Source organism: Microtus oregoni, unplaced genomic scaffold (genome assembly GCF_018167655.1).
Source record: "Microtus oregoni isolate MIOR12 unplaced genomic scaffold, Mior012 000049F_ref0000343, whole genome shotgun sequence".
Classification (NCBI taxonomy): domain Eukaryota; kingdom Metazoa; phylum Chordata; class Mammalia; order Rodentia; family Cricetidae; genus Microtus; species Microtus oregoni.
This window is the reverse complement of record NW_024543223.1, coordinates 12,978,611-12,992,500: the sequence shown is the minus strand read 5'-3', so window position 1 is coordinate 12,992,500 and position 13,890 is coordinate 12,978,611. Positions and strand designations below refer to the sequence as shown.

At 46.6% G+C, this 13,890-nt stretch overlaps 1 protein-coding gene across 1 annotated transcript in view; it reads right to left on the bottom strand.

The window, feature by feature from the left end:
• Bst1 (bone marrow stromal cell antigen 1) overlaps positions 1 to 13,415 on the bottom strand; it is a 15,273-nt gene extending 1,858 nt beyond the window's left edge. The window contains exons 1-8 of the mRNA XM_041636602.1: positions 13,237 to 13,415; positions 11,322 to 11,448; positions 10,199 to 10,334; positions 9,511 to 9,593; positions 6,228 to 6,304; positions 4,963 to 5,055; positions 3,992 to 4,078; positions 1,051 to 1,110 (exon numbers count right to left, since the gene is read on the bottom strand). Of these exons, the coding sequence (XP_041492536.1) occupies positions 1,051 to 1,110; positions 3,992 to 4,078; positions 4,963 to 5,055; positions 6,228 to 6,304; positions 9,511 to 9,593; positions 10,199 to 10,334; positions 11,322 to 11,448; positions 13,237 to 13,415 (842 nt within the window). The remainder of the gene's footprint in view (positions 1 to 1,050; positions 1,111 to 3,991; positions 4,079 to 4,962; positions 5,056 to 6,227; positions 6,305 to 9,510; positions 9,594 to 10,198; positions 10,335 to 11,321; positions 11,449 to 13,236) is intronic.
• Positions 13,416 to 13,890: the final 475 nt, after the last annotated feature.

Below are 13,890 nucleotides of genomic sequence, written 5' to 3'. Positions count from 1 at the left end.
TTGTGTTCTTTCTGACCGGTGGTTTTCCACAGAAGCAGTAGAGCTATAAAAAGGTTTTAGCTGAGGCAAAATAAAGCTTGCTGTTCTTCCACCTGAAAAGAAGCCTCCATGTCTCAATCCCGGCACCACCCGCCAGTCTCGGATGTCCAGGCTGTGCAGGCGTGGCAGGCGTGGCATATGAGGGCCTCCCCTCATCTTTCTGCACTTCTTACTTTTTTATCGAGAAGTTATGATTGGTACTTTGGAGTTCATCTCCTCAGACCCCTGTCTTCTGTATGCCCCATTACCAGCCACAAACTAAACATGCAGCTTTATTCTCTTTGCACTATATTTCTGTGTCTATGCTAGTGTTGGTCTGGCATATTTTGGAGTTAAAGATGGCTGTAAAACACCATGTGGGTGCTGGGAAACAAACACTGGTCCTTCAGAACAGCAGCTGGTACTCTTAACCACGGAGCCATCTCTCTAGCCCTAAATTTTATTTTCTTAAAAAATACCAGAAGCATCTCCAAGACATGTTGTAAAGTGGTAAAAGAACAAATCGCAGAGTCACATCTATAGCATTATTTATTATAAGTAATCTAAGAGATCTACGTCTATTGTGTGTGTGCACGTCCATGAACATGTACAGATGCACACATGGGCCAGGACAGGAATGTCATAATCTATAAGAACACACGAGAATATAGAAACAGTGGTCTATCTACTTTGAGTAAGGAAACTAAGTAGCATAGGAATCAAGAAAAAACAGTGTTCACCTCCTCGACCCTTTTGATAATTGCAAATTTTGCATCAAGGATGTATATCAACTTTGAAAAGCTAGGATGAAGAAGGAATGTCTGCTGAAGTGTTGCTTGGCAAAGCATGGCATTGAGCTGTCTGGGAAGAGCTGGCTCAGCTTGTAAATGTGTGTGGAACTTGCGCCCACCTAACTCAGAGATAGGGGGAGGCTACAGTGAAGAAACAACCTAGTCTGCAGTGAGCGACTTAAAAGATGCACGGAGAACACGCTGCAGTTCACCTGAGTTCTGACTGACGCCCTTTACTTACAAGCTCATGACACAGTCCGGATGAGTGCTGTGGTCCACACACATTAAGAACTTCACAGGTCTAAAGGAGGAAAACAGTCCTTAGGAGATTTCCCAAATAACATTCACCCATTAAACACTCATGGTTTGTCTGAAAAGCGCTGGAAACACAAAACGCATCCCTGAAGATCGCACAAGCAACTCCTTTATAAACAATACTAGGTAGGCTGGGAGTGGTGCACACCTTTCAATCCCAACACTAGGGAGGAAGGCAGAGTCAGAGAGATCTCTATAAATCTGAGGTCAGCCTAGTCTACACAGAGAGTCTCAGGACAGGCAGGGCTACACAGTGAGACCCTTTCTCAACACCCTTCTCACTAAAGCTAGCATTTATCAAGCTCTTACTAAGTATCAGAAATTTTGTTTGTGTGTTTTATTCAGATTGTGTTGTTCAACCATTCAACCATCCAATGGAGTTGATCTTATTTTCAACTGCAATTTGTTGCAGCTAAAACTGCCCACAGTGATCCTCCCACATTCTCACAACATGGGAAACATCGTGAGTTAGCACGCTAACCTTGAACCTTTAAGGTCATCCAGACCCTTTCTGCCTGCACATCCTTCTTCATTAGGAAAACCTTTTCAATGTGTGCTTTGGACAGAAGGTTGGACCTAAAACACATGAGGGATGATGGCCATGCTCTGGCTCCAGCGAAGAACGCTCAATTGCCTAGCATAACCAAGCCAGAAAATTTGAAGTTCGGGGGCACCCAAGAGGTAAGGCAAACAGCAAAGGAAAGAGGAGCAGGCAACAGTGACACCGAAGTCATGAATTATGAGGCAGGCTAAGGGAATGCCTCCATCCAGATGACTAGAAAGAGTTGAGAGAAGTGCCTGCCCTGCGATTCCCACGTAGACTCATCTACCCCACAAGGAAGTCTACTGTACATACATACATTTTATTAGTAGTGGGTTTTATGGTATTGCCTCACTATGCCGCCTAGGCAGGTCTTAAAACACTTCCTGGGCGCTAGGCATCCTCCCACCTTAGCTTCATGGGTGCCTGGGACAACAGAAGTGATCAGTCAATACATATTTATAAAAACTAATAGTTGTTATTGTCTTTTACCAAAGACAGGCATTGGATCTCATCAAGTCTGATCCAGTGTGGTATTAGCAGGTCCAACCAGGAGGAGCGAGTCTTGGTGGGTTGATAAGGCTCCACCAAGAACCCTGATATGAACTCCAGCTGACACAGGACAAAAGGTGACTCCCCTGAATTCTGGGGGCTGGGAGACCCTTCCCTACATTTATGTTGACCTTTGTGTGGTTAGCCTTTGCGATTTTGCTTCTTTGCTACCCGGGAGCAATAGAAAAACCTTAACAGAATAGCAGCCAGCAGGAGCTAAGGGAAGCTTGGAGCCCAAGAACCAGCAGAGAGCTGAAGTGGGGATCACAGGAGAGAGAAAGAAAAAGGCTGGGACCCAGAACAGCTGTGATGGGGAGGAGGCTTCTGGGCCTGGCCTGACTGACACAGCATGGCCCCGTGATTGGAGAAAGAGACTTTCTAGAGAGTTCTTGTGCCAGAGAAAAGAGGTGGTAACTCTGAAATCTGTAGCCACAGCTGTCTCTATCACTGAGCTGTGATACAGTAAGAATTGTCTGTTTAGATGTGTTTTTAATAACAGTGCTTTGACTCAGGAAGGAACATTACTAGGGGGTGCTGGAGGATATATGCTTCAAGGCTACACCAAGTTGGGTTCAAAACCCAACTTTGACCTTGGACCAGTCATTTAACCTCTGTGGCTCATCTGAAAACAGACAAGTTTTATAACCCGAAGACAGATAAAACTACTTCATGACACTACAAATCTAGCCAGTGATTATCACAGAAGCAGACACCTGTGCCAATAGGGAGTCTGGCGGACACCCAGGTACCCAGTTGTATTCTTCTACTTCATCCCTGAGGGCTGCAGCAGACTGAACTTGATCATGCAACGTTGTATGTAAATCTGTAATTTTCCTGTATGTGGGCCAGATGTCCAGAAGGGTGTATTTGCTTAGTTTTACTTTTCAAAGCGGATGGTGGATAGCGCCTAAACTTTGCATTTGTGTGAGCATGAGCAATAATGAGCAAAAAGGCCTGGAACAGGGATGGCATGACCAGAGGTTTCAGGCTCTTAGGAGAAAGACAGTGCTCATACAACTCTATGCTCCTGGTGCCATCTCCAGGACACCCAGCACACCCAATAGTGTCTAAGAAAGCCTGTCAAGGTTGAGCTTGAGCCCCTGGAAAACCATTAGGCTTGAACGCTCAAGAGCTGGGGTTGGTGGTGCGCACACTTACTCTCAGCACCCAGGAGGCAGAGGCAGGTGGAGTTCAAGGTCACCCTGGTCTACAAAGTGAGTTCCAGGACAGCCAGGGCTATATAGAGAAACCCTGTCTTAGAGAGAGGGGGAGGGGGGAGATGGGTTAGAGAGGAATGGAGACAGGGATTCTGAGTTCAGGGGAGGATCACACCTACCCCAGGCTTAGAGCCAAGATTTGCTAATGCCTGTGTAGGAAGGCCCTCGATGACACCTGAGGCAAAGCATACAAAGTGTGGGTCACAGTGTCTCAACAAACAGTAGCTGTTATGATTTTTCATACTGTCTATGGCCAAGACCCATCTATCAAGTGCTCATCTCAGGAGTTTCTGTCCTGTGTTCTAAGATACGGAAACCACAGCCCTTGATCTCCAATTCCATCACACATCCACCGAGGCTGGATAATAAGTAAATGATAAATTTCTGCTTTTAACATCCCCCAACTGTCCTTAAAAGGGACTCAGAAAGGTTCTTCCTGCCCACACATCCATAGGCAACCCAGAAGTGGCAACCCTGGCCTTTGGAGCGGATTCCTGTGAAACCAACCCTTTGAATCGCTTTACTCTTTCAAAGTGGTCATACATAGCGCCACCTACCGGTAATCATCGATACAATTGTGCTGGAACCCCAGGGCCTCCAGTTTGTCTTCCAGAATTTTCACACTGCCTTCGCCACAGGATTCTCTAAAACACAGACCAATATCTTTTAAATAGACAGATTAAAGACGTAGGAAAACGTAGTAAAATCTGTTTCAGTGTCAACCAAAGATCTTTCGACCACTTCCTAATGTTCTTCTTTCAAAGGGAACGTGGAAAATCTTCTGGTTCAGGAACTGTGGCTTCTGGGAAACCTACACAGTCAAGCAGAGCGATGAGGCCGTAGGGTTTGGCAATATTCTCATTCATGCAGTATCAGGACTCTGAAGAATCTGGCCTAGCTCCCCTCTGAAACTTCCGCATGGGCCTAAAACTGGCTGTGTTCTCATCGCCAAGCTTCTGACGAAAATGGCACTATTTAAGCCACGGGGTAGAACGGTTTGCAAACCAGGAGCCAAGAAAGTGGGGAAGTTATCTTAAGGTGCTTGGCAGTGGCGTTCATTCATGAACAAAAAAAAAAAAAAAAAAAAAAAAGAGTTCCACCCTTGCTTATACATAAACTCAGGTAGTTTCTGCGAAGATGGAGCTCCGCAAAGTTTTGGTCCTCACCGCTTAGCCAGCACCTCGTTGCAGAAGTGGTTGCTCTGTGCAGAGCAAAGGCTTCGTCACAGAGCACTGTGCTGATTTTGAAAACCCTGATGAGGGTATTGAGTATTCAAGTGATACAAAAAGAGAAACTGGCGTTGACCTTCACAGATGTGTAAGAAACTCATTTACCCGAAGCTCCCACGCCACTCATAAAGATCAGCATGGCATCTGGCTAGGAATTCCCGACAGTCAGCCTTCGCTCCCAGCCACATTAGAGACAGAAGGCTGGCAGGCCCCTAAAGCTAAGTACAAAGGGGCCCTGATTAGATCATAGCCAAGCAAAGCAAGACCGCACAGCTACCACCCCAAGCCCCATAACTTACACAATGGGTCCCCCAACTTCATGCATGACCCAGATCTCAATTCTTGTGATTTTATCCTTTTGTAAATATGGGATTTCAAAATCTGCAAAAAACCTGGAAGACAGCGAGGACATTGATTTTTTTCTTTGTTCTTCCACGGGGTTGAATGTGTACATGCTAGGCAAGCTCTCTGACATCCAGCCCTGTCTCCAGTCTAGGAGATCATTTTAAATCTTAACACCGCCTGATCGCTCTCCATTTGGGCTGTTAGTTTATTTAGATATTAGTTATTTTAAAAGTTTCTAGGAAAGTCGGGTGTGGTGGCGCACACCTTTGAACCCAGCAGTAGTGAAGTAAAGGTGAGTGGATCTTTTTGAGTTTGAGGCCAGTCTGGTCTGCTTAGTGAATTCCAGGACAACCAGGGCTATTCAGAGAGACCTTGTCTTCCCTCCCTCCAAAAAGGTATCTAGGGTTCCTTTTACATTTTGTGTACATGCCCATGTTTATGTGTGTGAGGGAGCACACTCGTGTGTGTATGTGCCTATGTAAGCCAGAGGACAAAATTGGGGGCTGTCCAGTCTCTCTGGCCTGGAACTGGTCAAGTCGGCTAGGCTGGAACAGAGAGTCTCAAAGATCCGCTTGTCTCTGCTACCCCAGGACTTGGATTACAAATGTGTCATCACCCCTGGATTTTTCGCCTGGGTTCTAGGGATCAGACAGAGACCCTCGTGTTTGCCAGGCAAGCACAACCGCTGACCTATATCCTTCCAGCTGCTCTTCTCACCTCTGTAGTAAATAGGGGAGGAGTCTCGACAGCTCTCCTCTCAGGAGCAGACGCCTGGGAGAGACACCATGCCCCGCTCCCGGGCAGACACACGCCATGAAGCTCCGACCCAGGATGGACTAGGCTAGAATCTCCCCTGTAAGTGCACCTTGGGGTGCTACACACAGATGATTAGAAATGAGCTAAATTAATATGTGAGAATTAGCCTAGAAGAGAATGGGCCAAGCAGTGATTAAAAGAATACAGTTTGTGTGTTGTTATTTCGGAGCATAAGCTAGCTGAGCAGGCGGCCGGGGTGCTGGGAACGCAGCCCCGCCGCCGCTTTATTACTACACACCTCTGCATTTGGATCACCGCTTGTCACTTTGCAGCTCTTAATTAATGGTTCAAGTGTAGAGACCTGGCTCTAATTACCACATTTGCCACATCACTCGACTGTTTCTCTTTACCAGACTTTTAAAAAGCAAGCATTAAATTGGGACTGGGGTCTTGCAGTTCTTACCCTTTCACGGGATAGGCTCCTGTGGGCTCTGAGCCATTCAGCATGACATTGATCACCCCAGAACTGTCTCTTGAATACTGCAAGAGGAAATACACTTTTGAGGAAATGATGTCTCGTGTGTGTGTGTGTGTGTGTGTGTGTGTGTGTGTGTGTGTGTGCTTTTAAAGCAGCTTTAGATTTTCTTTTAAAATTGAAGTTTTCAGTGGGGGGAGGCATTGGCATTTCACAAGGCTAGTAGAGATGCAGATGGTTTCATTTGGAGAAGCAAATCACCTTGGAAGTCCCTACTTGTAGTCCCCCACTCGGTAATCCCCCGTTTGGTACCTTGGGCTAAGGATATGATACGGAATGCATGGCACCCTGTCAGCTAGATTAAACTAGGCTGAGCTGACATGACACACAGACTCCTCGCTGCAGCGGCTTCACAGAAAGATTCACTGTATACTCCCACTGGACATTCACCACAGGCTCTTGATGATTTAGCACTTGATGTTCTCACTATGAGGAAGCCTCCACACCTGCAAAGTTGTTAACTGCCAGGGAGAAGGAAGAGCCGGTGGCCTGGCCTACGAGTCACAAACGTCACTCGCATCTCATTGGCCCATGCAAGTCACATGTAAATAACTGCATGAAAAATAACTGCATGGAGCAGTACAAGCCACAGGTGCAGAAAGTAAGCCAGCTGTCTTTGACAAACAATACCGAGTCCCACCGCAAGCACTGCACACAAGCAAGCACACTGTGGCATGGTTTGCAAGACCAAAACATGCTCACCAGCTTGGCACTGCAAGGGTTTGGTGTACAGTTCCCACTACGTACCAACCTAAAACCAAAGTCTGGGTTATTAACATGTCACTAGCAAGAATCTACAGAGGATATGCAATATCATAGGCAGTGTTTACATTCAAGCAAAGTGCAAGATTATGAACAGAAGATGTGCTTTGCTATAACATAATTGAGCACGGCTGAGGGTGGAGCTCAGACGTGCTGGCACGTGATTGGTCTTGAGTTCAGTTTCTGGTATCAATAAATAAACAATTAAATAAGTGGGTGTCTAGGTAGCCTTGTTCCCAGAGCTCTAGTTCAGCGCACGTAATTTTCCTCTTAAATGATGGTTCTAGAATAAAGGGTAGGTGGTGGTGGATTCCGTGTCACTGAGCCTCACGGGACAGGTTTGCTCACTAATAAGAGGACACCTGATACCATGAGCTCCAAAGCAGAGGCACGTTTTTGTACCATTTGTCTCCAGCTGCTTCCGAAAGGTACGAACAGTAGGAGTTAGGTCTCCAGAGGCTGACATCTGTAACCTCTGTGTTAAAGGGTAGGTAACATTTGGGTGGCAGGAACATCACGGGTGATCTCGCTTGTCTTCCTTGTCATTCTCTATCATGAGCAGGGACAGCACTGACAGTGGGAAAAACCTGGAGAGTGTGGGAACGCATGCAGCAAAGGTATAGCCAACAGTAGCTGAGATTCAGTCTCTGAAGCTGGAGAGATTGTTTGCAAATCCTGCTTCACCTGCTTATTACGATTTTAAACTGTTGCAAAGTCTGTTGCAGTCTTTGTAATGAATGTTCCAAGTCTGAATAAACAGCTACCTCAAAGGATTTTAAAGATGAAATGTTTAAAGTCATAGCTACATTTAGTCTGGAGGTGTAGCTCATGGTAGGACCTTTGCTGGATATGTGCCAAGGCTTAAGTTTGATCCCCAGCACCACAAATAATAATAACAACAATATTTGTTGACTACTTGTGAGGTTCAAGCCGTGTTGTTACTATACTGGATTGGCTTTGCTCCTACTTCAACCACCTAGTATTTTCTAAGGGCTTAAAAATTAGAGGCACCGATACTAGTTTCCAATAATAAAACCCAATTGAAGTATGCACTTTAAAGTTAAGCAGGTTCACAGTGGCATGTTTTACGACTCTTTTTTACGACTCTTTTTTTCTGTGTGTTTTGTTTGTTTGCTTGCTTGCTTTAGAGACTGGGTTTCTTTGTGTAGCCTTGACTGTCCTGGAACTAGCTCTGTCGACCAGACTGGCTCCAACTCACAGAGATCTGCCTCTATCCACCTCAAGTGCAGCTTTAGTACCTATTTGCAGGGTTCTCTCTCTTTTCTAATGATTTATTTATTTTTGTTTTATGTGTTTTATTTTGTTTTATGTCTGTTTTGGGTGTTTTGCCTGCATGTATATGTGAGGGTGTCAGATTGACGAGAGCTGGAGTTACAGACAGTTGTGAGCTGCCATGAGGGTGCTGGGACTTGAGCGTGGGTCCTCTGGGAAAGTTGCCAGTGCTCTTAACTGCTGAGCCATCTCTCCAGCCCCTTACAGTTCTTTTACAGACAGTGTCGGTATGACACCTCTATAGGGGCGTTAAGCCTTCCAGTCTCCAATAAGAAACTTGGGCAGCTACTGGAGCCTGTATTTCAGATGAAGCCCTGGGAAAGCAGGAACAAACACTGCTCCCACTGGAGCTGGCAGGAGCACACAGTCCTCCGCATAAGGCCTGGTGCTTGCAGGGGGTCCTTTGCTTAGCCCTGGTGGAAGGTCCACCTAATTAGTGGACCCACTGAACACCAGGAGAGCAAAGTAGACAGTGGTGATGGGAGGCAAGGACATATCACTTCTGAAAGAGGAGTAGCAGAAGTACCCTGTCCTTTATTTACTTCTTGATCAGCGTGATTGACAGTTAATCATCAGCACTTAGCTATAGACTGAATTCTCGTTATTTCTAATCTTTACTCCAATGCTTGAGGCAGGGAATGTAAGCTATTTATGACATCATGTTTATAGCAACTGACAGCCACCATCAACTCTGTGGCAACATCCTCTGAAATACCTTAGGAACATTTCTGTGGCGCCAGCTTATTGAGAACCTACCGGCTCTTCTGCCATTAATGATACTCTGTGGACATCTCTGATACCCACATCTAAGTCTACGTGCCCCAGGCTCTTCTGTAAAGTAGAGATTGCTCCCATTTTATACAGCACTATGAAGTGCCGTGACTTTGAAGCACTGTATACAATCGCGGTGGGCCAGGAATGCTGACAATGCACTATCCCCACGTATGGCTAACGCTTGCCAAACGTTTTTCTCTGCACCAGCCACTGCATTAAGTATTTTATCTCCTTAAACCATCACATCTTTGTGGGGCAGGGAAAAGGAGTCAGAGAAATCATGACAGTGGAAAGGGAGACTCGCCGAGATGAGGTAGCAGCCTGGGATCCAGTTCATAGAATCCACGCAAGCTCCACCCTCGCTTGCCCTTCCCAGGATTACCTGCATGGATGCCCTCTTCCAATAGGAGTCCACGGCATTGTTTTCACAGTCTTCCGACGTGGGGCAGGACTGATAATCAAGTCCTGGGGGGAAAGTACACAAATGCATTTCATATTGGAAATGCATTAATGTGAAGTATTTGCTAATTCCATATTCGGTATAGGTTCAGAACAATGTGCGCAATGCATTTACTGTCTCAAGCCTCATTTTCCACTCTGGGAAATAAAGAAAGGAAAGTAGAGTCCTGCTGGATTAGACTCATAAATTCTGAGGTCAGATTGTGAGACTACACGGCTTACTGGATTGTACATTCCTAAGCCGTTTCCTTAATCAAGCCATGCCTCAGTTTCCACACTTGCCAAATTAGGGATAATGATAGGATCATAGAGGATAATGCGTGAATTCTGGAATCAATGTGTCTAAATACATGTAACAGCCTACAGCAAAGGTAAGGACACTCTGCCCATCATTATTATCCATTACTATAGATGTCACCTACCTTAGAGGATTTGGGAAGGATTACATGAGATGAACATATATGAAAATAAACAGAGAAAAATGTAGAGCTCAATAAAAATCAATAAAATTAAAAAATATGCCTTTAAAAAGAAAAAAAAGAAACAGCATCAAAGGTAAATTTGCAGGTAGAGTATCCATTCCTTTCTGGCAATGTATGCAAAAGTCTTACCAGAGGCATTCTCCTGTCGACACCAGCTCAGGAAATCTCCAACCTTGCCATACAGAACATCACAGAGGGGCATAAGGCGACGTGCGTTCTCTGCAAAGCTGGTAACCAGTAGGTGGTTATTCTCCCAGAATAGCGACTGGTGAGACCGAACCAGGAGTGAAAATGGGAAAGAAAATGAAAACACGTTGCAGTTGTCACCAAGACAAATCAGCACCCGTTCCTCATGGAACTGGGACCTGCTGCCAGCCTCTGCTTTCTTTCTCCTTGTCGCTACTGCCTGTTTGAAGAGTGCTGCCTCTCTCCTCCCTGTATTGCACACACATGTAGACCAGTGCTTCTCAACCTTCCCAATGCTGCTGCCCTTTCATATAGTCCCACATGTTATAACGATCCCCATGCGTAAATTAATTTCATTGCTGCTTTGTAACTGTAATTTTGCTACTGTTAGGAATCGTAATGTAAATATATTTTGGAGACAGAAGTTTGTGAAACGGGTTGCAACCCACAGTTGAGAACCACTGTCATAGACAGTAATGACATATTTTCCCAGTAGTCTGAAATACGTGTACCACTGGTAAGATCCCTGCATTGAAAAGGATTAAGAGACCAGGGCTGGAAGCCTAGCTTTGACCCGTGCTAGTTGTGTGATTTTGACCACGGCATTTTGCCTCCCTGTGTCTCGGTTTGGAAAATAAAAAGCAGAAGCTTTAGCCTCGTGCTGTAGCTGTGGTTAAGACGGTATGCAATCGTGTGATGCCCTCCCTAGAATGTACAGTGCTTCTAAACACCTCACTATTTACAGCACAGTGGGCTCCTTCCAGGGTAAATCACATCTTCCTCCAGCAGAGGTAACAAGATTCCTGGCGGCTGTCTCATCTGGTCCTCAATAGTCCAGTCTCTTCGTAGACTGGATGGGCTATAAGAACTGTCTTTTTACTTGGTATCTCTAACCCTTAATACAACACCAGGAATGCAGATTTATTGAGTTTATCAACTAGCTCACTAAACCTCAGAGAGATGTACAATTTTAAATTATACAACTGCTTTTTATCAACAAAGAAGCAGAAAATGCAGCATAAACTTAAACATTAGTTCTTGGTCATATCTGAGGTGGTTTCCTTACCTTGTCTCTAGGAAGAGAGTGCCTGGAGAGGTTGATGAAGAGGTCGTAGTCCGAGGGACGCACAGAGCAGGGGTTCTTGTCTAGCACCGCCTTGAAGGCCTCCCAGATGGCTGTGCAGTTTTGGTGCCTGTGCAAAAGTGCCAGTCAGGACTGCGGAGACACTTCAGAAGGTAAGGCTCTTGTGGTGGGAGCATGCGCACCTGAACTCAACGACCCCAACCCCCACCGCCTCCTGTCCATGTGTGGCTGCCTGTACCTCTAACCTCAGCATTGCATGAGGCAGAAACAGGAGGATGACCGGGGCTTGCTGTCTGCCAGGCTAGCTCTGGCTTTGGGACTAGACGCTGATAGAGTCAGAAAATTACAGAGCAGGACACCCAGTGTTCCCCTCTGGCTTCTGTGTGGGCACAGGGACATCACACACACACACACACACACACACACACTGCAAGTTACAAAGAGAAAAACCCAAAGGGCACAAGAATGCACTATGAAGCATTTCCTCTCTGAGAGGAAAAGCAGAGTTCTCCAGTTCTAAGTAGTTTATTTTTTTCCCAGGCTCACAGCATAGGCAGAAAAGGGCACAGGGGAAGCATAGCTATAAACTGACAATTTCTTCCCTTTTCTTTTTTGTTTTGTGTTTTTGTTTGTTTGGTTCTGGGGGGGGGGTTGTTGTTGCTGCTTTGTGTTTTTGAGACAGGGTTTCTCTGAGTAGCCTTGGCTATCCTAGAACTCACTCTGTAGACCAGGCTAGCCCTGAACTCAGAGCTCTACCTGACTCTGCCTTCTGAGGGCTGGGATTAAAGGCAGAAGGTGACAATTTCAATAAACTGTGCAGCCTCTAGTTTTCAGGTGTGTGTGTGTGTGTGTGTGTGTGTGTGTGTGTGTGTGTGTGTTGTGGATGTACTGGGCATGGATCAAGGGTCATGCTGTCAGGTGTTCAACCACTGAGCCACATCTCTTGCTTTTGTCTATTCTTTTAGACACAAGAGGGGTGCCCATTGTTCAGGTCCTTGAGGGTGGGTCTCTGGATCCAGGAGGCCAGGTCAAAAGGAAGACAGAGTAGATGGAAGACAAGGGCTGGGAGTGGCTTCTTCTGCCTCAGCAGAAGGTCCTCCAGGGACTATTTCGCTCCTGGGGTACAAACCACCTTTCGAAATCACTTCCTACACAATGGTCTTTTTTTTTTTCTTCCCAGGTGTGAGAGATGGCTATCCCCACTCCTTAGTGTTCTCTCTCTCTCTCTCTCTCTCTCTCTCTCTCTCTCCCTCCCTCCCTCCTTCCCTCTCCCCCTCCCTCCCTCCCTCCCACCCTCTCCCTTTCTCCATCCCCACTCGTCCTCCCTCTCCACTGAAATTCATAACAATTAAATACACCTGGCACGAGAAAAGGACATTATATCAACTCCAAAAGCGCGTCCAAAGGAGGAAAACATTTCAGTAGGACGCAAGACAGAGGAAACCAGAGTCCTCTAGCCGCTCATCCTAATGACACTCAGCGGCTCTCTCTCCATCCCCTTTCTTCTTCAGTTCAGACAGACACTAAACTTGGGGCATCCTCTGGCAAAAGACACCTCGTGAAGGGGCCCTAAAGGAGATGGGAATTTGAAGGACGTGAGGGTTTCAGGCACAAGAAGAAAAAGGGCGCGGACATCAGCAGTTGCTAGAGACCTCTGTTAGCTGGCGAGGCACAGACACTCAAATTCACCTCTAGACTGGTGTTTGTGATGGCGCGCATACCTCTCTCATCTCTACACTCGCGGGACAGTCTCATCTGCACTCTCCTCCTGGGCCTGGAGATCCCATCTACTCAGGCCCCTATCTCTGAGATTACTTGCATAGAGACCCACAAGTTCCCCTGCCTGACTTTCCAAAGCCCCTCTATCTCCCTTTTCACTTTCTAACTTAGCGCTCACCCGGGCTGGAGACTCAGCAGTGTGGTGTACTCTGCACAGCGACCCAGAAAGATGCTTTGCAAATGCGGCGTGGTGCCGGCCCCGCTCCATCGCGCTGCGGCAGCTCTCGCCCCCAGAAGTAGTGACAGCTGCAGGGACAGCCACAGCCACAGAGACAACGAGCATCCCTGGGCTGCCATCGAGCAGACCGATTCCACCAGTAGGCGACCTCCTGAGCTCCTCCCATTTTGTCTCTGCGGCCTGCGGCGGAGGCGGTTCCCCTTAGTTGACCACTAGCTTCCTGGAAGCTCATCCTAACACCGCTGCAGTCCCGTCCTCCGCGCCCCTCCCCCCAACCCCATTCCCTTTCCTCTTCTGTTCTGACAGACACTAAACATGAGCCACCTCCAGGAGGGAAAAACTTTGCTGGTTTACATGGCAACACCCTTGACGGATGTCCTCTTTCCCAAGGGCCAAACAGGGGTGAATTTTGTTTGTTTTCAGGAGAGAGAGAGAGAGAGAGAGAGAGAGAGAGAGAGAGAGACCACCCATATGTAAGCACCGAGCAACTTAAACTCAGTTCCCGTTCACACTATTCACACTATCCTTCCTAGCTGGGTTTATAATTACCTTCGGTTTCTAGATGAGTAAGCTTGGGAAAGTTAATTTCTCGGC